The sequence below is a fragment of the Protopterus annectens genome, chromosome 2.part1 (assembly GCF_019279795.1).
Source record: "Protopterus annectens isolate FY-2018-M chromosome 2.part1, PAN1.0, whole genome shotgun sequence".
Classification (NCBI taxonomy): Eukaryota; Metazoa; Chordata; order Ceratodontiformes; family Protopteridae; genus Protopterus; species Protopterus annectens.
In genome coordinates this window covers 1,580,109,665-1,580,134,801 of record NC_056729.1, presented here as the reverse complement: position 1 = coordinate 1,580,134,801, position 25,137 = coordinate 1,580,109,665, and the positions used below count along the sequence as shown (strand labels likewise).

Below are 25,137 nucleotides of genomic sequence, written 5' to 3'. Positions count from 1 at the left end.
CGTCGTGGTCTGGGCCTAAGCAAGTGATGCAGTAAGAATGAAAGTCTTGGTGTGGTATTTGCTTTCCACAGGCGAGACAATTGTTAACTTTTTCTGACATCAGTTAGTGCAAGCAAAAAGGGGTACTTAGCTTTAGAAGACTTCAGCTTCCATTTGGATGATGAAACTCAGGTAGCGGCCAAATGGCACTCGTGCGAACTGCTTCTGCTTCGGGCTTCGAGGCAAGAAAGACTGATGTAATGGCGTCGGCTGCCTTACATTATACTACCGATGACAACATGTCAGTCCTGAAGTGACAGCAACCTACACAGAAATACTAAGCCTCTGGTATTCAGGCCGGTAGAGGGCTACCCTGGCAGGGATAACCCAAATGTGATGACTGCAACAGTGAAACACGAAGAACATCAAAAAAGGACTGCATATCTCGCCTTCCATCAAATTCCTAGCTTTCTCAAAGCCTGATATGATCAAATAAGTCTCATATTCTTCTTAATGTCAAATGTAAAGCACTTACCAGCCAGACAAGGACGTTATTGTGGCCCATCTGTGCTGCAGCATGCAGAGGAGTCATCCCATCATTGGCTCGTATATGGGGGTCAGCTCCACAGTCCTGTACCAAATACTGTACAACTTCCAGGTGACCTTCTTGGCAGGCCAAGTAGAGGGGTGTGGCACCATTCTTTGTCTGAGAATTGACAACTCTAGGGGGAAAAAAAAAGCAGAGATCATCAATAAATATATCGATTTTTTTGCCATCACCCCTTACTACTCATGTGCAGCCCAATACATCCCAACATATTTTGGATCTAATTTCTGCACACCAGTGTGATAGCCATATACCACTGACATTTTATTTACTGATTTATATTTATTTAATTAACCGGTTGGATTAGCTGGTCTGATGACTCTTTTCAGCTACAACCCCGGTCTCAGGCAGCAGAAAACATACACTATATAAACATTCAATACAAAGTACAAAATAAGCTTAGAGTTATAATAACGGTACTAATTCACCATTAATAAAATGGTTGAAGGAAATGAGATTAAGTAACAACTTAATATTTGAGAATGTATTACACAATATCTCCAATACACATATATACACATATCTCCAATTACACAATCCCCAGTAGACATTGCTAATAACTTAACAGCTTCTTCACAGAGACTATCCAGTCAAATCTCTCCCAATGGCTCTAATTCTAATGTAGCCACACCCAGTACCCAAACATACTTTACCTTCCAACCTGTTCCTACTCAACTTATTCATGCCCTACTTAAGAAACTAAGACCCACCACCCTGGCTGCCGACCTCCTCCCAGCAGACTATCTGCAAACGGCTGCTGACATCATAGCCTACCCCCATCTCTATCTTGATCAACAGAGCTAAATCTGAAGCTACTGTGCCCACTATATGGAAAATCTCCCATGTCATACCTCTCCATAAAGGAGGTAGTTCCACTGAACTGTCAAACTTTAGACCCATAGCTATTCTGTCACCTCTAGCTAAAATTATGGAGAAGTGTGTACACATACAGCTCATGCACTACCTCACACACAACAAGCTGTTGTCCAGCTTTCAGCATGGCTTTAAGCCACACCACAGTACTACTTCTGCCCTACTCTCTTTCTCTAACGTCATTAATCACAACCGCAATAATAACAAACTTTCCTCAGCACTCTTTCTAGATCTATCCAAGGCTTTTGACATGGTTGACCACAAAATGCTTATAAATACCTTGAAGGCCTTCTCCTTAAACAACCATGCACTCCAATGGTTTCAATCCTACCTGCAGGGCAGGCAACAGGCAGTCCTATGGCAGGACAAGCTATCATCTAGCCTACCCATCACATTAGGAGTCCCCCAGGGCTCGATACTAGAACCCCTTCTTTTCTCCATCTTTATCAATGACCTTCATTCAGTCATCCCAGATGCTACCTGCATTCAATATGCAGATGACTCCACCTTGATTTGTTCTGACACCTCACCAGCTACTTTATTCACATTAACCCAAATTACCTTCAATACAGTGGAAAAATGGCTCTCCAATCAACATCTAATCCTAAACCCCAACAAAACTAAGTTGCTCTTCTTCTCCCCCACATGCAGGACCCCCCTGTCAGCCTTCAACATAACTGCTAACAATGGCACTATCATCTCCCCAGAAGTCCAAACTAAACTACTGGGTGTCATAGTTGATAACAACCTGAAGTTTGATGCACATATCAATCAAACTATCAAAACCATTAATAAAAAACTTGGCTCTCTTTACAGAATCAAATATTTCCTTACCCCACTTGCTAGAACTGCAACTTCCCGTTCCCATCTGCTATCAACTCTTCTCTATGCCTCACCTCTATTCTTCGACTTAAACAAAACAGATCTTAATAAACTATCATCCTGCTATAACCACATTGCCAGATTTGCTACTGACACAGCCTACCGGACACACCACTGTCACAACCTAAATCGCCTAGGATGGCTTGAACTGCCAAGCCTACTGCAGTTCATCCAGCTAATAGTGGCACATAAAGTCCTTTACCAACCAGAAAATACACCTGCACTAAAAAAATATTATCAGCCCCTAAACCAGCACCCGGCAACTGTGATCATCCACTAGACTCCTAGTTCAAACATACAAATCCAACTACTAAGCTGGGGACTCTCTGTTTGCCAACTCTGTCGGAAAAATATGGAACAGACTCCCAGCTGACTTCACCCTAGAACCCTCACTAACTCAATTCAAAACAAACTCAAGAAATACTTTAAAACTCATTGGTTATGTCCTTGCACCAACCCCAACTAGTGACCTCTCTATTTCTTAGGTGTCTTACCTTCAACTACTTCTAACTTTTTTCTACCACTCCATTTCAGGAAGGGTCAATTGTATAACTGCTGCTCAGTGCGTCTTAAACCTGAATGTAATGTTATGTATGTTTAACTTTGAAAATAATGTTATGTTTTGTAAAGTGTTTTATAATAAGTACTATATGTGCTAAAATATCCGCGGTGGTGGTGCTGCGGTAGCGTTGTTGCCTCACAGTAAGACGCTGACCGGTTCGACTCTCAGCTAGAGCGTCTTCTGTGTGGAGACATGCGTGAATGGGCGTAACTTCGTTGAAGGTTGTGCGTTACGGCTGGCAACTCAGCACGTAAAAATCAACTGCCAATCATTAGCGGACCGGAGTTCTGCTGTGGCGACCCCTAACCGGGAAAAGCCAAAAGACACAAAAACAACAACAACTATATGTGCTAAATGCTGGTATTGCTTATGACTGTAATCTGCTTGAAACTAGCATTTACTAAATGTTCAATGTGTATTATTATCTTGGAGCTTTTCTCCCCGGGCCTCCGCTGAAAATGGACATGTATCCAGTCAGACTATCCCAGTCAACAAATGTAAAATAAAATAAATATATAATATCTACTATTAATGCAGTTTTGAAAGCCCCAAAAGTTTGTTGATTTGTCAATTAATTTGACAGGGAGATGCCCCAATCTAGAGAAGGTCCTTTTTCCTATAGATGATTTGAAAGGTTGAATGGACAAGGATAGGGTTTTCTCCTCAGTACTTCTTGGGGAGTAGTTTTGTTCTTTACTTGGCAAATTTACTTTCAATGAAAAGCAATATCTACATTTCAAGATTAAAAAATAAATTAAAAAAAGGAGTACCAAGGCAGAGGGTGGCCCTCAGTGACATAGGGAGCCAACTGATGCCTTTTAGTGCCTCACAATGATATGAAGCATCATCTAGGACTACAACTCTGCAAATCCTGTTTTCAACAGTCTGTTGATTGTGTGTATTGTAGGTTGAGTGAAAGCATAGTAGGGGCAAATTTAGGAATGAGTACATTTCTTGCAACAGCAATGTGTGCTTTGGGGGTTAGGAGGTGGGAGTTTTTTTAGCATAACGAAGTGCGACAACACTTTTTTTTTTTTGTCAGTGTGAGATGTAAAGTTTAAGCAAGAGTCCAGAATACATTGTTGATACTTTTTGTTTGGTGACATTAATAAAGATGATTACTACTGTGGTCTTTTTAGTGTCAATGGTTCCAAGCTCGAAAAGACAATAACATTAGTTTTTGGGGTTAATAACTAGCTTGTCTGTAAAGGACCACTTGCAGAGATCAATGACGCTAATTTAAAGATTGGATTTAAGGGTGTTGCTTGATTGATCTGAATCAAGTAGTAGGATGTCATCGGTACGCAGAACAAGGTTCAGTGAGGGAAAATCTAAGCAGAGGGCTTCATTCACTTTACCACCTTACTAAGGCATGCTACCTCTAAGCCTTACCTTAGAAAAAACCCTTTCCAAAACACTGCCACTAAACAAGATACGGAGATAAATACCACATGCAGCAGTAGGCATGCATAACACTTAATCTATTGCTTTTTAGCTAGCCCTTGCTCTAACCCTAACCCACAAACACTTGCACTAATACCAAAGGGATCTAGCTGACTAAGTTTGCAGATGACTGCAAGACAGCAGTAGACATTGAATCCCCAAATGACTTAGCCATCCTGCAGGAAGGTTTGTCCCCAATAAATAATAGGTGCCAAAATCATGGGCTGAAATTAAATGCCCACAAGGACAGCTATCCTAGTACTTACCTATGAACCTATAATTCCTGCTCAATTGCTTATCTGTGCTTTTGTAATATTAGTACAGTCTGTTCCTGTCAGATTCTACGGTACAACAGAAAATCTCAGGTTTTCCCTGTGTGCTCTGTCCTCTAACTCTACCATTTTTTGAAAAAGCTCTTCTTGAGCAGTCTCATACTCACACAGCCTTTTTTTCATTTCTACCTCTGATTTTTACAGTTTTATCAGTTCATATGAATAGCTGTTTTAAGCTTCTTCCATTTTTCCAGCATTTTCTATTTCAGTTGATACATGTATTTTAATCAGCTCCACGCTGAGCTCTGATTTTCTTTCATCTAGATTAGTGGAAGTTATGTCTTGCACCAAAGCTGGAGCCTGAACTGCTTTTTGTTGAACAACTGCTGGATTTTTCCCAGTCACTGTGTTTTCTCTACACCCTTTCTATCTGTTTTTCTTCCAGGCTCTCTAAGTTTCTTCTTTGCTGGCATCCAGGCAGTTTACTTACTAGCTAGTAAATTAATTTACTAAAACTTGCAGATTTTTCTGGCTCTTATCTCTCAGTTTATTTTTTCAGATTGGGAGAACTGAAATCAAGCTGTTGATCAGTATGCAGCCATCTTGGAGGTCCTTCAGTGCACTGATCGATACTGACCAATTTTAGGTGAAATAAAAAGCATTTCCCAAACAAAAAAAATACAGAAATGTAAGCAATAACAGAGTAGCTAAGATTAACTGCATAGAAAAAATATTTATCTACATTGTAATGAACAAGGACTGTGCAATGTACCATCAAGCAGATAGCTATGTACAATGTAAATATAGTGGTTTCTAAAGTGGGTCAATCTTCATGAAATCTTGAAAAAGGAAAAGAGACTTGGAAAAGATGCAGATTAGGTGATATGTCCTATGTTGAAGCAGGGGTATTTAGTTTGGATGAAGAAGTGCTTTTTCAGTTGCATTCTGAACTGGGAATAAGTGTTAATTTTCTCAATGTTAATGGGGAGAGCTTTCCAAAGAGTGGGTGCCTGAGAGGAGAAAGCATGAGCAGTGCTGTGCAATTTGTTTATAGGGATAACAAGAGTTGGTGTGACTTGTGAGTAGTGCCTCAAGTTGTATGGGTAGGTTTTTCCATGAAGTCTAATCAAAAGGGGAGTAAATGTGTGGATATTGAGTAGTTTGTAAAGGTGGGATCCTAAAAGTAGCTTAGATCTTTGTTTTACGGGTAGCTATTTGGCTTTTTCTAGGGTGATGCTTATAGACAGATGAGTCTGTAATGAATCAACAGATGCTGTTAGAGGTAGTCTGGAGTGTGGGAGCCCATATTCAAGTTTAGAAAGGATAATTCCCTTGCAAATGGCTATACCGGTTTGTAAAGATAAAAAAGGGGAGATTAGCCCAAAAGAGGAGGGAGTTTATTTTGCTTCTCTTTTTGTCTACGTGGAAATGGAAGTGTGATGACAGATCAAGACATAGTCCTAGGTATTTTAAGGTAGATATTGTCTCTGAGGAATGATTATGTAGATCAAAGATAATAAAAGTTAGATGCTTCATGAATTTTCTGTGGCATTCCAAAAAGCATAGTTTTGGTCTTGGTGGGGTTGAAAAATAGTTAATGGTTTATGAGCCATGGGTCTGACTGGAGTTGGCAGTGAATTGGTATGACAGTGACCTGATTGGTAGACAGCCATGCCATCAGCATAGAGGAGAAGTGGTAGATGGGGGAGGTCACAAGGAAGTTTAATATGGAGAAGAGAAGGGTGGCAATAATGGATCCTTCTCATACAGCTTTGGTAATAAGTGCAGATTCTCAATTGGAGGATCCTATTTTAACTCTGAAATGTATGTCAGTGCAAAAGTTTTTAAACCAGGGAGTAAGGTTTGGACTGATACCAATTTAATTTAGTTTTTTTTGCAGAAAACAGTGGTCGTTCAGGTCAAATACCTTTGTCAGGTCTACAAATAGGGCACCTGTAAATAGGCCACTATCAGTTTAGCAGGATGTCATCAGTTAGGAACCAAAGTACTGTCGTAGTACTTCGTCCATGCCAGAGTCCATGTTGTTTGAAGGAGACCAGGTAGTACTGCTGGATTTAGAGATAGAGTTGGATGTAGACCATCTTTTCCAGTAGTTCGCCCAGAATTGTGAGGATGGATATTGGATGGAAGTGAGGGGTATCTTTTTGGTTAATTGGGTGGGGTTCAATTAAAGCAGTTTTCTAAATCTCTGGCATGATATTTTGTATGAGACATAGATTGCATATGTGGGTGAGAAAAAGACATAGATGTTCTCTGCAGTGAAATATTTACCAGTGGTATATGTTGACAGATCCAGGTGGGTTGTCAGTTGAAATATTGTCACACAAACCCAAAACTTCTTTGGGACATATGCATTTGAAGTGTAAGAGGGGGATGAATGGTGGTGGGTGGACAATGCATGATCTGTGGGAAGTGTGGAGGTCTGTTTAACGGAGGCAACTGCCAGATACATTTCAATTACCTCTCAAATATCCCTGATTTTGACTCACATTTTAGCTCCGTCCCTCTTAAAAACGGTGACTTTTAGAAAAAAGGTGGTGAATTACATTTAATACATAATGCATATCAGAGCATGTGTATGTACCTTTAAGAAGCATTTCCAGCTGTAGCATGTGCATATAAGTACTGAGCATGTGCAGGCAGCAGTACCATTTTGAGAGAACAACCACAGTGTTAACATGTATGAGTGCGTTAGTCAGTTTATAAGTTTATTTACGTTCAAGTTACAAAACCTCATTTCTGATGTGTTTGTGTGTAATAAAGCTGCTTGAACAGAACCCATGAAAGTTTGTCTGTTTTATCCTGACCAAATGAGTGTCATGGTGTCAGAACCGGGATTAGAAGAACAACTTCTTCAAACCATGAGGTGCAGAGTTGAAGGTGAAGGCAGACTAAGCAGGTTGGGTGAAACAAAACAGGCCAGAAACCAGCTAAAAGTAAAGAAAACTGCTCAAACGATTTATTTGGCAAAAAAATGAAACAGCACCTTTATAAGGCATAAAATGCATTATTAATCAAACAAGTAGCACAAAAACATATTATTATACAAACAAAAAGCAGAAACCACATTATTAATTAAGCAAAATGTTCAAAACCACGATATTTGATAAAACTAGCAAAACCATTCATATGGGGCTCAGAATTACCTTTGGTTTGCATAACAAGCATGTTTAAGGTAAAACGGGCGCAGGAAAAGTAAAATGAGCATGATAAAAGATTAAAAGGGCATAAGAAGTACAACAAAAAGGGCAAATTAAGCTTAACGAGCAAGGTGACTGCATGTTTTTTAGTAAAGTGGGGCACAAACTACTATTTTGCATGGACTGAAGCCATTCAAAGCATAACTACAGTTGTTCGAAGTATCTCAGAGTGTGCAGTGTTTGCAGAGTGTGTGCTTTATTACAGTGCAATTTTTTCAAAGAGTTTGCTGTGTGCAAAGTACAGTTATATTGCAAAGTGCAGTCAACGTACATCCATTTCGAAAAGTTTATTGTGCTGTGTGCATTTTATTAGTAGAAAGCCACCATTTCAGATTGTTTCTTACACTGTACAGAGTTATTCCGCAAAGTTCAGCCATTTTGAAAGGTACTTGTGCTGTGTACAGTTTATTCGCAAAGTGGATTCATCTCAAAGTGTTTCTTACTCTGAGCTTTTTCTGACGTGTACAGTTTATTTGTAAAGTATAGTCATTTCACAATATTTCTTACATTGATAAGGAGTGGGTTCATAAAGTACAGTGATTTCAGAGTGTTCTTGTGCTACAGAGATTTATTTGGCAGAGTGCAGTTATTTCAAAGAGATTGCTTTGCTATTGGGCATAATTACAAGTACTGGCATATATATGCGTGTATGTCTGTACTTAATTTCAAGCACCTTCACTATTGTGTGTTGATATGGCAGAGGCAATTCACAGACCAGGTCCACTTATGTCTAATCATAATATAGCACAGAATTGGAGAGTATTTGGCCAGGAATACAATATTTTCATACAAGCAGCTTTTTCTGATAAAAACGCATGTACAAGAGCGTTCATTCTGCTTAACATAGCTGGGTCAGATGCTATTGAAAGACAGCGTTCATTTGTGTATGGACCAAAAATATATGCAGGAGTGGGGAGAACCGTCATACTGTGGTACCGGATGAATCAAGGGAGGACCCTGAGTGCTTAAAATGTACATTTAGAGAAATGTGCAACCTGCAGACAAATGTTATATTACAGAGGCACATAATTTATACAAGAGACCAAAAGCCAGGTGAAACTTTTGTAGCTTATATCACTGCCTTGAGAAATAAGGCTAAAACATGCAGATTTGGGGACTTGAAAGACGAGTTAATTGGGGACACGCTTGTGTGTGGTGTTAATAATGCTGCAGTGAGAAAGATTTTGCTTCATGACAGTGATTTTACATTAAGCAAAGTCATAGAGATTTGTCAAATCCATGAGCTCACAGAAAGGCACGCACGTATGCTCGCAAGTGATAAAAGCATGGTTTCAACAGTCTCTGTAGCAAACACAGACAGCATGCAACACGTGGCAAGCAGAAACAGGCCTAAGCACATGGCAGCAGCACCCCTGTGGGTGTGTCAAGAAATAACCGGAGCTTTCTAGCAAGTTCCAAGAATAGCTCAGTAAAAAGTGCGTGCTCAGTGCAGTAAAAGAGTCAGTCAGCAAAACCCAAGTCAAGTCTTATTGTTGACTGTCATAGTTGTGGAGCCAATCATGAGCCTAAAAGAGAGATGTTCTTAACATTTCATCAGCAATCCCGTAAGTGTAAAATATGGAACCATTTTTTAAATGTTTTTTGTAAATCAAGCAAGCCTCATTCAGTTATTAAGTAAGGTCACTCAAAACAGCAAGTTGATCACAGACAGCTGCAACCCTACCGTCTATGTAGATGGTGTATCAGTGGTCAGTGAAAAGATTAATGCAGTAGATTTATTGGCAAAGGTCGAAGTATTTTGTACTGTCCTGATCAATGGTAAACCCACAGAGCTCAAAGTAGACACTGGTTCAAAGTGTAATTTAATGTCAGCAGAAACATTTGCTAAAGTGAGGGCTGGTGAGCAACTTAATTTGGTCAGTTGTACGAAGCTTGTTGCTTATGAAGGTGAAGAGATTCAAACCGAAGGCTCAGTAATGCTTTCATGCTATCCAGCTGGGAACAGTTACAACTTGCAATTTTATGTAGTCCGAAGACCCGTGCAGTCATTATTAGGTCTCAGAGACAGTTTGAGAATGAAACTGCTTTCTTTTACCAAAGAAGTTCATCATGTAAGCACATGTCCCAGTTCCAGCTTCAGTAATGCTATTTTCTCAGCATATGCTGATGCTTTCAACAACAAGCTAGGCAAACTTCCAGTTGTGTACTCCATGAAGTTAGACCCAGAGGTCAGTCCAGTGGTCAGACCAGCAAGAGTTCCAATAGCTATGCAGGACAAAGTCAAAGTCCAGTTAGACAAAATGGTGCATCAAGGTGTGATTTGTCCAGTTACAGAACCAACTGAGTGGGTATCTTCCATGGTAGCTGCTCATAAGAAAACTTCAGACGAAATCAGAATATGCACTGACCCAAGAGACTTGAACAAGGCATTAAAAAGACCTCATCATCCTATGTGTACAGCCGAGGAGATTGCCACCTTCATGCCAAATGCCACTGTTTTTTTCTGTCTTAGATGCAAAGAGTTCATTTTGGCAAGTGATGCTTGATTGCAAATCTTCACTACTGACTACATTCAATACCCCATTTGGTAGATACAAATTCCTCAGGATGCCTTTTGGAATAAATTCTGCCAGTGAAGTCTTTCAGCGTGCAATGGAGCAAATCTTTTCAGGGTACTCGTGTGCAGTAATAGTTGATGATTTACTGCTTGGAGGTAATGGTGAAACAGAGCTTGTCAGAAACCTCTGAAAAGGTCTGGACAGAGCGTGTTAAGTGAATTTAAAGTTCAATCCCCTGAAGTGCAAATTCAGATTACCAAAAGTTACTTATGTAGGTCAATTATTTACCAGTACAGGCTTACGACCAGATCCTTCCAAGCAAGCAGACATTCTTGAGATACCAAGTCCAGTCCAAACAATGTCCAAGCCTTACAGCGTTTTCTTGGTATGGTTAACTATTTGGGCAAATTTATCCCTGACTTTAGTGAGTTATCAGCACCTTTGAGAGAGCTGACACGCAAAAATGTTGCATGGTCTTGGTTAGAACAACACCAGAGAGCATTTGATAACCTCAAACAGCAAATTACTAACCCGCCTACATTAAGGTACTATGATGTCCACAAACAAGTAGTTCTTTCCTATGATGCTTCAAAGTTCAGTCTTGGTGCAGTTATTCTTCAAGAGGGCAGACCTGTTGCCTATGCATCTAGAACTCGTACCCAAACTGAGATGCAATATGCTGAAATTGAGAAGGAACTTTTGGCAATTGTGTTCACATGCTCAAAGTTCCATGATTATATTTATGGCCAAAACTGACCATCAACCTGTAGTCACTATTTTAAAGAAGCCCATGCATTCCGCTCCAGCGAGACTACAAAGAATGATGCTCAAATTGCAAAAGTATAATTTCAAAATGGTCTATACAAACGGTAAACTTCTTTATCTGGCTGATATCTTATCCAGATCGCCCAGAAATACCATGGAACAGCTTGATGCAGAGAATTTTGACTTTGATGTCATGGAAGTGCATAATTTTTTGACATGAGACTTGATGAGCTGAGAGACTATACAAAGACTGATCCAATTTTGCAAAAGCTCAACCACTTCATCAATGTGGGATGGTCTTGAAAGCAATCCTGTGTACTGCCAAAAGCACAACCTTACTTTCCATGCAAAGATGAGATGCTGATGGAAGATGATATAATTTTCAAAGGTCCAAAAGTTATTGTTCCTACTTCCTCACAACATGAATACATTCAGATTTTGCATCGTGACCACCCAGGTTCTGATTCTACCAAAAGAAGGTCGAGTGGACTAGTACTTTGGCCTTCTATAGCAAAAGATATCGATAAAGTGCTTTCTTCTTGTTCAGTGTGCAACAGTACTAAGCCGCATTTGCAAAATGAGCCACTTCAGCTAACTCAACTTCCTGAACTACATTGGTCAACAGTAGCAAGTGACATATTTGAGTGGAACAGTCAACATCACTTAGTGCTGGCAGACTCTTATTTAAATTGGTTTGAGATCGATTTGCTACCTAAACTAACATCCAGCCCTGTTATTACCAAGATGAAACATCATTTCTCAGTCCACGGTAGTCCACACAAAGTTATTTCTGACAATGGTTCTCAGTTTACCAGTCAATTGTTTCAGAGATTTGCTAAAAAGAGTGGGTCTTTATCCATATTACTAGCAGTCCTGAATATCCTCAGTCAAACGGCCTTGCTGAACCTGCAGTACAGAGTGCAAAGCAATTACTGGAGAGGTCAAAGCATGACAATACTGATATCTTCTTGAATTTACTTAATCTCAGAAATATACCCCGTGACAACCTACTAGGCTCACCTGTTCAGAGACTTCTATCTAGGCAAACCAGAACAACCTCGCCTATCAGTTCTAGTTTGTTGGTGCCTAATGCTAAAAAACAACACAGCAATCATAGCCCAGCATTTTAAGAAGAGTTCTTCTCAGACGTCCAGCTATAACAGAACAAACAGATTTCTTCATCCATTAAAAGAAGGAGAGACAGTGAGGATGCAAACAGCGAAAGGCTTTGATCAAACTGGTCAAGTGAGAGGTGTATGTACCAAGCCGAGATCCTACTTAGTGGAATCTGAGAGTACAGAGTACAGGACAAACCGCAGACATCTCCTTCCTGTATCAGAAATGATATTGCAGCATCGTACCTGTGATACAGACTCTAGATCTCAGAGCAACCCGAACAACATGTCACAGTATCCATTCCCATTCCTGATGATATCCCAGATGCCCCCAGAGTTGAATATTTCTCGAAAGTTAGTTCTTGTTGCTAGATCCAATTCTGAATTGTATGTTACATGATCAGGTTGTATTTCTAGACCTAGTGCAAAATACACAGCAACTTGGACATAAATGATTTATATGTGTCTGATTTTATATAACTGCATGTCGAAGAATTAGTTTTGTATAATGGCATGTCAAAAGATCATTTCTGTAATTTGCATGTCATTGAATACTGTCATTTCATATATGGACTATTTCTCAAAGAGGGAGGATGTAGCTCAGAGCATGTGCATGTACCTTTAAGAAGCATTTCCAGATGTAGCACGTGCATATAAATACTGAGCACATGCAGGCAGCAGTGACACTTTGAGAGAACAGCCAGAGTGCTAACGTGCAGTAGTCAGTCTGTTTATAAGTTTAAGTTTCAAAGCCTAATTTCTGATGTGTTTGTGTGTAATAAAGCTGCTTGAACAGAACCCACGAATGTTCATGTTTTATCCTGACCAGATGAGCGACACATAGTAATTAGAGTAATAGACGCCTTTTACTTCAGAAAATGTATACCAATTCACATTCTCTTGTTCTGTCAATGTTGTGTCTTTCGGCTTTTCCCAGTTAGGGGTCGCCACAACGGAACTCCGGTCCACTAATGATTGGCAGTAGATTTTTACGTGCCGAGTTGCCGGCCCTGACCCACAACCTTCAACGAAGGTACGTCCATTCACGCATGTCTCCACACAGAAGACGCTCTAGCTGAGAATCGAATAGGACAACGTCTTACTGTGAGGCGACAACGCTACCGCAGCAGTTCCGAAGTTAATAGTGCTCATATTTTAAAATATACGCTCTCAACAAATCAGTGAGAAAACCAGAAATAATTAGGCATACTTTTAAAAATATTAATCCTATTAACTCGAAACATTGTCAGAATACAGTAATTCATACCTCATTACAAGGAACGTTCCTCATTTAGGTTCATAGGTAGGTACTAGGCTATCTGCCTGAAGGCATTTATAAGCCTAGCCAGAATGTGTTGGCTTTCACCGCCCCCTTAGATTAGTTCCCTGTGTCTCTGTCCAGCAGAGCCACTGAAGTGATCCCTGGGGTAAACTTTCTGTTTCCCATCCACTCTTCAGGGTTTCTCTTGAAGAGTGCTAGTGAGGAGCTCTGCCTAATTTAGATTGGAATCTTGTTCCAAAGCATGGGAAGTCTCTGGGACAGGAATCTATCCCTCCAGCATGTCCTATTTATTGTTGTGGTGAGGATTACATCCCTAGAGTGTGTGGCTCGAGGGGATAAGGTTTTCTTTAGGTGGAGCATGTCCATCAATTCTGGGTTGGACACGGCCTTGTATGTCAGGCAGAGATCACCTCTGAGCAGGCGGTATGCAACCGAGTACAGCTGGAGTTTCTTCAGTCGAGCTGCACAGGACACCTGTTTGAGGCCAGTGATCCTCTTGGTGAAGTACTTCTGTGGTCTTTCCAGCTGTTGCAGGTGTCTTGTAAGGGACATCCCAAATGGGGCACTGTACTCTATGATGGGTCATGAGTAGAGGGCCACAATGACCTCTTTTGATCTGGATGCAAACCCTTTTGAGATTAGGTGGGCCACATAGAAGAATTTTCTAACCACTTTGGCAATGTGATTATCAAAGGAGAGTTTACTATCTACTTGGGTCCCCAGATCCCTTATTACGTTTTCCGTATTTAGGGGACTACCACCTATGTGGTAGTTTGTGGGTACTTTATTTCCAAAGGGAATAACTATGCACTTTTTGGCATTTAGCTTGAGGCCGTGATTTTGATACCAAGTATCCGTCTCAGTGAGATGCTTTTGGAGGATGTCTGTGTCAGCCGGTGAGTCAATTATAGCCCCTAGTTTGCAGTTGTCTGTAAACTTGGTCAGCCGTAGTCCTCCTGTGCTTGTCTAGCCCTGGGGGACGCCACTTGTAACCAGTTTAGAGTCAGACCTAGCTCCCGCAACTCTCATCATGTGGGTTCTGTCCGTGAGCCAATTGGCAACCTATCTTGTGACACAGGGGTTTATGTTCAGGCTGGTGAGCTTGTCTATAATACCAGAATGGGGAATGGTGTTGAAGGCCTTTGCGAGGTCTAGGTAGGCTGTGTGTACCACCTTTTCCTTGTCTATAGCCTTGGTAACTGTCTCAAAGAAGTCCACCAGGTTTAGGAGGCATGATCTGCCCTTAACAAATCCGAACTGGGTAGGGTCCAGTGTTTGGAGGTTCCCAATGTCTCTGTTAATGAATTCCATGATGATGCGCTCCATAGCCTTGGAGACCAAGCTAGTCAGGCTTATAGGGCGATGGTTCCTGGGGTCTGTTGTAGCTCCACCTTTGTGGAGCGGAATAACCGTTGCTGTGCACCACTCTATGGGTACGTAGCCTGCGGAGTGGCTGAGTTCGAACAGTGTGTTTAGGTGAGGGGTTAGTTCGTCTTTGAGCTCGTGTAGGACGCAGCCTGAGACACCGTCTGGTCCCATTGATGCTGTGTTTTTGGCTTTGGAGAGGGCTATTTTAACCAGAGTGTCTGTGATTTCAGGGGCTTTATATTCTTCTGGTATGGTTATGGGCCCTTTTGGGGGTGAGAGGGGGGTGAAGTTTGCACTGAACCCGTCTGCCAGGATGTTGGCAATATCAGTTGTTCAGTGAATTCTGTGCCATTCTGCACTAACTCCGAGCAGATCTGAGCATTGCCACTTAGATTCTTGACATAGCTAAAGAATGCCTTGTGTTTATCTTTGGAGTCCTTTGCAAGTTTTCTTTCAAAGCTCGCCCTGGACGATTTTATGAGGGATCGTAGTTTCTTGCTGATACTGATCAGGGATGTCTTCCCTTCTTGGGATTTTACTCTTTTTCTGTACTAGTTTCCTCCTTCTATTGTATAGCTTGTTTAGGACAGGGGTCCACCAGACTGGTTTCCTTTTCCTGGAGGAGTGAATCTTGGTTTTGCTTGGGATAGCATGATCCATGCATTCTTGTAGGTGCCCGTAAAATGCATTAGTAAAGGATTTTGCAGCTTGGACAGCGTTATCCTTTAGCATGGGGGCTTTGAAACTTTCCACCTCTGTCTTAAGTAATGTGAAGTTTGCTTTTGAAAAGGTTTTCACGGTGGTTTCCTTGTCCGGGGGTGGGCGGAATGTGGATATCCAAAGTGATTTTTTTATGGTCAGATCTAACCAGCGAGGGGTTGACCTCCGGTGTGGAACACCAGTCGCCCATGTTGGTTATGACCAGGTCCAATATGTTGTCACCTCTGGTGGGAGTGTTGACCAGTTGTTCCAGGGTGTTTGAATTTATAAATTCTAGGAAATGTTGGACAAGGGAATTAGTACTTGAGTAGTTCTCCCAGTTAATGTTTGGGTAGTTGAAATCACCCAATATTAGGGTGTTTGGTAGGACCTTTGTGTTACCCAGTGTTTCCAGAAATGCAGAATAAGGGTCCTGGGACATGGTGGGTGATCTGTAGCAAGCTACAATTTGAATTGCAGTTTTGCCCATTGTTAGTTGCACATGGATAATCTCTGAGGCATCGTGCTGTGTCACTAACCTGGAGGTGTGGGTATCCTTGATGAATATGGATACTCCCCTGCCTTTTGTACTTCGGTCTGGGTTCTGTGGCCGAAATGTATGGTATGAGTTGTAGCCTGGTAGTGCTGGGGTGCTCTCTGGAGCCTTAAACCAGGTTTCTGTTACTGCACATATATCGATTTTCTCAATACTGAGGAGTGCCTCGAGTGTGTGCATTTTGAGGTTTAGACTTCTGGCATCGAGTAGTATTACCTTCAGATTTTTGTTACTTGTGCTATTTACGGCGGTGGGTTTGTCTTTTCAGCCTTGCCTAAAAAAGGCACTATGGGGGTGGCAAGAGCCTTAGCCGGTATTTGAAAGCCTAAGGGTGACACGTGCAAGCCGTCTCTAGCAAAGCAATGTGGCTTGTCGAGCAGATCATCCCAGGCAGGCAGACAATGGATCCGCTTTAAATGACACCAGAAACTTAGCCAATTGTTGAAATTAATCATTTTTCTTTATACCATGGTATCATTCTTAGTGAAGGCAGAATGCTACTCAGAGTCAGGGTCATACCGGCCTGGGCTACGTGATCAGAGAGCTCTTCCATGTCTCTTTTCATGTAGTCCAGGGAGGTACGGCTCAGGTCATTCACACCAACATGGACAATGACAGAGTCGTATTTGTACTTGTTCTGGAGTGACCTGAGTGCTTGTGTTATGTGGCGGATCCTGGCATCTGACAGGCAGCTAACAGTAACCTTCTCCTTATTCAGCCTAGTGAATGGGACGTCAGTGTGCCTGACTACAGAGTCACCGATTACTAGTATGTTGGGCATGTTATTTTGCCTTGAGGGCTGTGATTGCGTGGCACACCTGTTTTGTGAAGTATGTGCTTCATGGTTTGTGTTGGGGGGTGGAGGTTGCTTAGATGTCTGCTTTGGAGGGCTCTTTTGCTTTTGCAGATTTTTATTTAGAGCCTCCATGTATATTTTCGTGTATTTATGTGTGTTTTTTGCCAGTGCTGGTTTAATGGGTCTATGTGAGACTGGTGCTGTGATGCCAGTATTTCCCTTCTCCTCTTGACTGTCTGATCCAGTCTTGGGTTGAGAGAGCTTAGTCTCCAGTTTGGTTGTATAATTGCACCTCTCGCATGTATTAGTGTTTGGTGGTAGGAGGAGAGGGTTGTCTGTGTACATGAGGCAGTTGTAACATTGCCTCAAAATGCCAAGATTCACCAGTTGGACTGGAGAGTACACCTGAAACTGCCCTTTGGACATGCCTGGATAGGTACAGTAAACTGCTTTACTGAATGGCTGGTTAGGTCGAATAGAGAGCCTTGTCCTTCTGTAGTGCTAGGGTTTATAAGTGCTTGCTATGAGTTTTGAACAAGTGTCGGGCTGAGAAATGAATGGCTTGTGTGCTTAAGTTGAAAGTTTGTCTAGTTCCAAGGGATTGAAGAGGAGACTTTGTGGAGCCGGGAATAGTTATACCCTAGCTAACTGGCGCTGCCCGGCACGCAAAACCGGGCAAATGTGGTTTTTATAGCAGGGAAATGAAAGAGATAGAAATTAGCCCAAAATGGCCAATAAACTACTACTTTCTGGGCTGACACCACTCCTCCAGGGACAGATAGGCTGCTCAAAGCACCCCTCTTTCACAGGTGAACAGAGAAACTTCCTTCTATCCAAGTAAGGTATGGGCAAACATAGAGATTTGTAACACAGCCCTGAATTCAGCACTAACCTGAAAACTGGACTATACTAGCTTAGAAAGGCAGGAAACAATTATATATATATATATGTATATATATATATATATATATATATATATAGATTTTTTTCCTCAGAAAATAAAGCAGATACAATCAAAAAAACACTTTATATGCGCATAAAAAGAGGCTTATTGTTATATATCTCAGTTCAGAGTTGTAGTCAATGCCCCTAGTAATAAAGTAGGAAGAAACACAAATACAGTAAAAGCAGATGAATAAAGTGCATTTTTTTAATATATATATATATATATATATAAAACAATAGAAAACGAGCAATCTGATTTAAAAATGTTACCCAATTAACCAGAAAAAAACTCAAAAACTGAGCCCTGTTCCAGCAGTCTTCAATCATACAAGTTCTAACTGCACACTCCCACTACTAGGGTGCAGGGGAACCTTCTCCAAAAAAGATGGCCTGGATCAGTGCTCAAGTTATACAAACAAAGCTAGATTCAGCAGGCCTGAATCTGGTCCTATGCTACAGCAACAAGACGCACCAATTTCAGAAAGAAACAGTTTGAATAAGCAGGCACAATAAGCCTGTGACCAGAAATTCCAGCTCAGAAGGGCAGAATCCATCCTCTCCTCCCACAAGAGTGCAGACTATAAACCTTCTTAATGTAGAATAACTGGCCTGAAGCCCAGGTGCTTAAACCAGAACTAATACACTTTTAGAATAGCAGACACTGAGCTTTCAATCAGCAATTCCCAGCTTAGAAGGATGCAAGCTACCTGCCCTGCCATAACAGTGCAGACCACAAACCTTCATAATGTAAAACAACCAGTATGAAGCCCAAGTGCTTAAACCAAAAGACTCAGAATAACGGTTACAATTTAATCAGGATACTAACAAGCAGCAATAAGTGCAGCAGAATAAATAAAACTGAGTACTTTTAAGAAGAGGCAAAAGCAAAATAAAGTAGGAGAAAACAAATACAGTAAAAGCAGATGAATTTTTTTTTTTTTGTTAGTAAAGTGCAAGGAGAGAGGAAGGAAGAACCTAAGTGGGTTGGCCTTCTCAAATCTTCTCTCTGTATTATGTAGAGTGAACACTAGACTATGATCTCACTGTATTCGGTCTTAAAACATTCATGTTCCTCGAAGTTCCACACTGAAAGTGTCTGTCACACATTCACTGTTGGCATTTTTTAACAGATATAGAACTGAATCATGCTCAGTTCATTAAAAGAACTATTATATGATTAAAAGGGTCTATTTTAGTTTGTGAAAAACTAAAACTGAAGTTGTAAATCTTTATTTATTCTTTACAGTTAGGACCTCGGTTCCGTCCTCGGAACTGATACGGTCGTTTCCCAGCTCGCGTAAGCCAAAAACTCTCAGCTAAGAACCTACCCACAATGCCCCTCTCTTAGATACTCCAGATCTAGTTCCAATGTGGAATGTGGTTCCTTCACTTCCAATGATTGCCAGACTGCCTGACATCCCATCTCCTATTCGTGAAATTCTTCTGGCCTCACACAAACCTTCCACTAGAAAGGCTTATTCTAGTAAATGAACTAGGTTCTCTATTTGGGCCAAAGACCAGAAGTTAGACCCTTTTACTATGCCTATTCAAAAGATTCTGCAATACTTGACTACTCTCCTGCATGCAGGAGCTTCAGCTTCAACGATCACTGTACATTTAGCAGCTATCACCAATTTTCATAATGATCTTGAAAATTCTTCAGTTATGTCACACCGCCTATGCAAGACTTTTTTGAAGGGAGTATTACATGTTAAACCTCCGGTCAAGCCTCCCTTAAATCCCTGGGACTTGACTCTGATGCTTCAATCTCTTACAGGCTCTCCCTTTGATTCATGTGATTTGAAATTTTTGTCTTGGAAAACTATACTTCTAGTAGCACTCACCTCGGTGAGAAGAGTATCTGAGCTGCAGGCCTTGAGTGTCAAAGAGTCCTTACTTGATCTTCCACACAGATAGGGTGTCCCTTCGTACTGACCCTTCCTTCTTGCCCAAGGTCATTTCTGTTTTTTTCCATTAATCAATCTATTGACCTGCCGGTTTTCTTCCCAAGACATTCTAACAGAGGGGAGTACCTTTTGCACACCCTTGATGTGCACCGACAGCTTTGTTGTTATTTGGACAGGACTAAATATTTCAGGAAAACAGACCAATTGTTTGTGGCCTTTGCAGGACCCAGATTGGGTAAACCCGTTTCCAAAGTGACTTTATCCTTTTGGCTAAGAAACGTCATTACCAACAGAATAAGCTACCCTTACCTTCCAGAATAAAGGCTCATTCTACCAGATCTACGACTACCTCTATAGCTTTTCATTCCAGAGCCTCTATGGATGATATATGCACAGCACCCATGTGGGCAAGACCTCATACTTTCATATCTCATTACAAATTTGATTTGGCCTCCAAGGGATGAGCATGTTTTGGTTCTATGGTGCTCAGGAATATCCTTCCTTAGGGCCACCCAGGACTCAAGTAGCTGGGGACTCGGTCCCAACTGTAAAGAATAAATAAAGATTTACAACTTCAGATAAAGAAGTTATGTCTTACCATAACGTTCCATCTGAGTAGTAGATCTTTATTCATTCTTTACTTTCCGCCCTCCTTCCCCCTGCCTGGACTCCTGGTGGACCTCAGGTACTCCTGGTTAGGGTAGTTGCTCAGACAGAGCCTCCTACTTTTCCTACTACTACATCTTTGTCTAGGGCGGGCAAACTCGATCTGGAGTATCTACGAGAGGGGCACTGTGGGTAGGTTCTTAGCTGAGAGTTTTTGGCTTGCGTGAGCTTGGAAACGAGCATATCGGTTACGAGGATGGAACAGAGGTCCTAACTGTAAAGAGTGAATAAAGATCTATAACTCAGATGGAACTTATGGTAAGACACAACTTCTTTTTTCAGCGAACGAACTTTCATATTAGCAAAAGTGTTTCCCATGGCAGTGAGTTACTTGGCCAGTATTAGGGAATTTGCCCTTTTCCCCACTGTAGTGCGATCTTGGAGTTGGTATATATAAATGGGGGGGATGTGAGGGCAGTATATGTGACTGTTAGTATGTTGGCTAAGTAACTCACTGCCCTGGGAAACACGTTCACCAGGATGAACGGCCATTCACCTCGACAAAGTAATATAGACCCGATTTTGTCCGAATTGGTGAAGTTTCAGCCAGAAACTAGTAGTCCATTGGTCGTTTTGGGCCAATTCCTAGCTCCTTTCAGCCCCCTGCTATAAAACACGCTAAACACGCGTTTTCCAGCTTGTACCAACTCAGCACAGATCCTCGTGGTGGCCTGCAGAGTGATCCAAGCAGCAGAGAGCTAAAAGAGTGACTTTCTACCAGATATAAGTATTTTTGTGGCTTTCCCACTGTTATTAAGCTAGCGACTGCATTTCGCCTGTTTTACTGCTACTTTAAGTGATTTCTGCATTTTACACTGTTTATTGCACTTTAAGTTACTAATTGTTGCAAATTGTTTCTGTAGGCTACACACTAAAGTGCGCTAGCCGATTTATAGCATTTACTGTCTGTTTTTTTTCCTTATCTCTGTAATAAAACAAAAAAATCTCTTGTTTTCCCGCTTACTGAACTAGAGTAGTCCAGTTTCAGAGTTGCTGATCCCTGGGCTTTGTTTTAGTTCCTGTTACTGATCCATTGCCTTATTAGGAAGGAGGGAAGTTTCTTTGCTTACCAGTGGGAGTGGGAAGCACTGAGCGGCCTTTTTGTCCGATTTGGTGAAGTTTCAGCCAGAAACTAGTAGTCCATTGGTCGTTTTGGGCCAATTCCTAGCTCCCTTCAGCCCCTGCTATAAAACACGCTAAACGCGGAGTTGCCACTGTTGCACACAAGAGCAGCGGCGGTTAAACAAGGTTAAACTATTGGGACATCTAAATTCCACTCTTCAAATTTTCCCTTAGAACTACCTTCCTCGAGCTGTACTGCTGATCTAACCAGCATATCCTATAACTGAAAAGTTCATCTCTACTTGATTCCCAAGGAGACTATTCTCTATCTGTAAAGCCTAGCACTTACTCCTACAGTACTTGCACCTTGATAAAGCACTCTTATTATAGATAGTACCCCACCAGCCTAAAACCCACTTCCCGAGTCCTTTGAAAGTCTCTTTATCTACTACTTCTAGTATGTCGAGGATCAGTTGCTAGTGTCCTCTCCAGCTCAACTGGTGAACCTGGGAATATTGAGGCAATGTTACAATTGCCTCATGTACACAGACAATCCTCTCCTTCTCCCACAAAACACAAATATATGCGAGAGATGCAACTATACGGCCAAACTGGAGGCTGAGCTCTCTCAACATAGGACTGGCAAGACCAGACAGGAGGAGAAGGTAACCACACACAATACATACCCAGTCACACATGGTACCATCACAACTTCAAATCATACACATACTCACACAAAGACATACTCGGAGGCTCTGATCAAAAATTTACCAAAACAGCAGAGGCCACCAAAGCAGACACCCAAACAACTACCACCTCACGACCCAACACATGCAACACATAGACCACACAGTCAGAGTGTCAAACAGTCACAGCCCTTAAGGCCAAACAAAATGCCAGACACACTTGTCATTGGTGATTCCATAGTCAGACACACTGACGTCCCGCTCACCAGACTGAGTAAGGAGAAGGTCACAGTAAGCTGCCTGTCGGGCGCTAGAATCCGCCACATAACGCAAGCACTCAGGTCTCTCAACAGCAGGTACAAGTACGACTCAGTCATTGTCCACGCTGGTGTCAACGACCTGAGACGCACCTCCTTGGACTACATGAAAAGGGACATCGAGGAGCTCTCTGATTATGTAGCCCAGGCAGGTATGACCCTGACCTTGAGCAGTATCCTACCTTCACCTAGAATTATGCCACAATACAGTGATAAGATGATCAGCTTTAATAATTGGCTTAAATTCTGGTGTCATTCAAAGGGGATCCAATGTCTGTCTGCCTGGGATGACATGCTGGACAAGCCACGCTGCTTCGCAAGGGACGGCTTGCACCTGTCACCCCTGGGCTTCCGGATATTGGCAAAGGCTCTTGCCACCCCCATAGTGCCTTTTTTAGGCAAGGCTCAAATTCTAAACCTACCACACTAGAACACCAAAAAGGAAAAAAACTAAGGGTAATGCTGCTCAATGCCAGAAGTCTCAATCTCAAGATGCACGCACTCGAGGCCCTTCTCAATATGGAGAACATCGATGTCTGTGCTGTGACAGAAACCTGGTTCAAGGCTCCTGAGAGCACCCCAGCACTAACAGGTTTCACCTCATATCATGCGTTCCGGCCCCAAAATCCGGACTACACCAAGAAAGGAGGGGGGGTGTCCATATTCATAAAGGACACCCACACCTCAAGGTTGGTGGCAACGCACGATGCATCGGAGACCATCCAGGTGCAATTAACCATAGGCAAGACTGCTCTGCAATTTGTAGCATGTTACAGGCCACCCTCTCAAACTCAGGAACCTCACATGGCCTTCCTGAAAACATTGGAGGATAAATGTATCTCCAAACACCATCATACTAGGTGACTTCAACTACCCTAATATAGACTGGGAACACTACTCAAGCCCGAACACTCTAACCCAAAGATTCCTGGAGTTCATAAACTCAAATGCCATGGAACAACTAGTCACCATCCCCACAAGAGGAGAAAACATACTTGATCTCATCATCACGAACATGGGATCAAAATGTTCAACACCGAAGTATACCCCTCACTGGTGAGATCAGATCATAAACTAATCTCGCTGGAGGTCCTCATCCCGCCCCACCTGAAACAAAAAGACCACAGTGAAAAACTTCTCAAAGCCGATTTCACACTTCTAAAACTAGTGTGGTCTCCTTTAAGGCCCCTGAGCCAGTGGTAAACATTACTCAAACCGCTGAATCACTTACAAATGCCTTCTACCAGCACCTACAGGACTGCATGGATCAGGCAATCCCAAACAAAACTAAGACTCTCTGTACCAAAGGCAAGCATCCAGTCTGGTGGACCCCAGCCATAAACAAGCTCTACAACAAAAGGAGGAAGCTACTACAAGATAGAGCAAAATCCTTGAAAGGTAAGACACCTTTGATCATTATAAGTAAAAACTAAGAGCTCTCATAAAATCATCCAAGGCAAATTTTGAGAGAAAAATCGCCAAGGACTCTAAAGACAATCATAAGGCCTTCTTTAGCTATGTTAGAAACCTAGGAGGAAACTCCCAGATATGCTCAGAATTAGTTCAAAATGATGTGAAAATTACTGAACCTACACACATTGCTAACATACTGGCTGACAGGTTCAGTGCAAACTTCTCCCCCTCCCCAAAGGAGAGATATCTATTCCAGAGGATTGTAGCCCCCAAACATCTCCAACGCCCAGGTGAGAACTGCCTCACTAAGGCAAAACACAGCATCCATGGGACCGGATGGTGTCCCCGGCTGTGTGCTTCATGAACTCAATGAGGAATTAAACCCACAGTTAGGACAGCTGTTTAATCTTAGCCTCACCTCAGGATACACTCCCAAGGAGTGGCGCACGCCACTGTGGTCCCACTTCATAAGGGCGGTGCCTCCACAGACCCTGGAAATTACCGCCCCATTAGCTTGACAAGCCTTATCTGCAAAGCCATGGAGAGGATCATAATGGAACTCATAAATAAAGACATAGGGAACTTGCAGACTTTGGATCCAACCCAGTTTGGCTTTGTCAAAGGCAGATCCTGCCTCTTAAACTTGGTTGACTTTTTCGAGACAGTCACCAAGGCCATTGATGAGGGAAAGGCAGTCCATACAGCCTACCTCGACCTGGCAAAGGCCTTCGACACAATACCCCACTCAGGTATCATCGAAAAACTCATCAGCTTGAATGTAAACCCATACATCACAAGATGGGTTGCAAACTGGCTAAGTGACAGAACCCACAGGGTCAGAGTTGCTGGAGCCATGTCAGACTCAAAGCCTGTCACAAGTGGTGTCCCACAGGGCTCAGTCCTGGGTCCACTCTTGTTCGGCATCTACTTTTCTGAAGTACAAGCAAACACAGGAGGTTATGGCTGACAAAGTTTGCAGATGACTGCAAACTGGGCCATAGTCGAAACACATCTGACACAGATATCCTCCAGAAGGGCCTCACAGAAACGGATAACTGGTGCCAGAGCCATGGCCTGAAGTTAAACGCCAAAAATGCATAGTCATACCCTTTGGGAAAAACAAGGTTACCCCTAGCTACCATATAGGTGGCAATCCACTGAGCACAGAAAAGTCATCAGGGATCTGGGGACCCAAGTTGACA

The 25,137-nt window shown here is 42.0% G+C and overlaps 1 protein-coding gene across 1 annotated transcript in view; it reads right to left on the bottom strand.

The window, feature by feature from the left end:
• ESPN (espin) overlaps positions 1–25,137 on the bottom strand; it is a 3,774,415-nt gene that overhangs the window by 2,744,517 nt on the left and 1,004,761 nt on the right. The window contains exon 3 of the mRNA XM_044063026.1: positions 515–701. Within this exon, the coding sequence (XP_043918961.1) occupies positions 515–701 (187 nt within the window). The remainder of the gene's footprint in view (positions 1–514; positions 702–25,137) is intronic.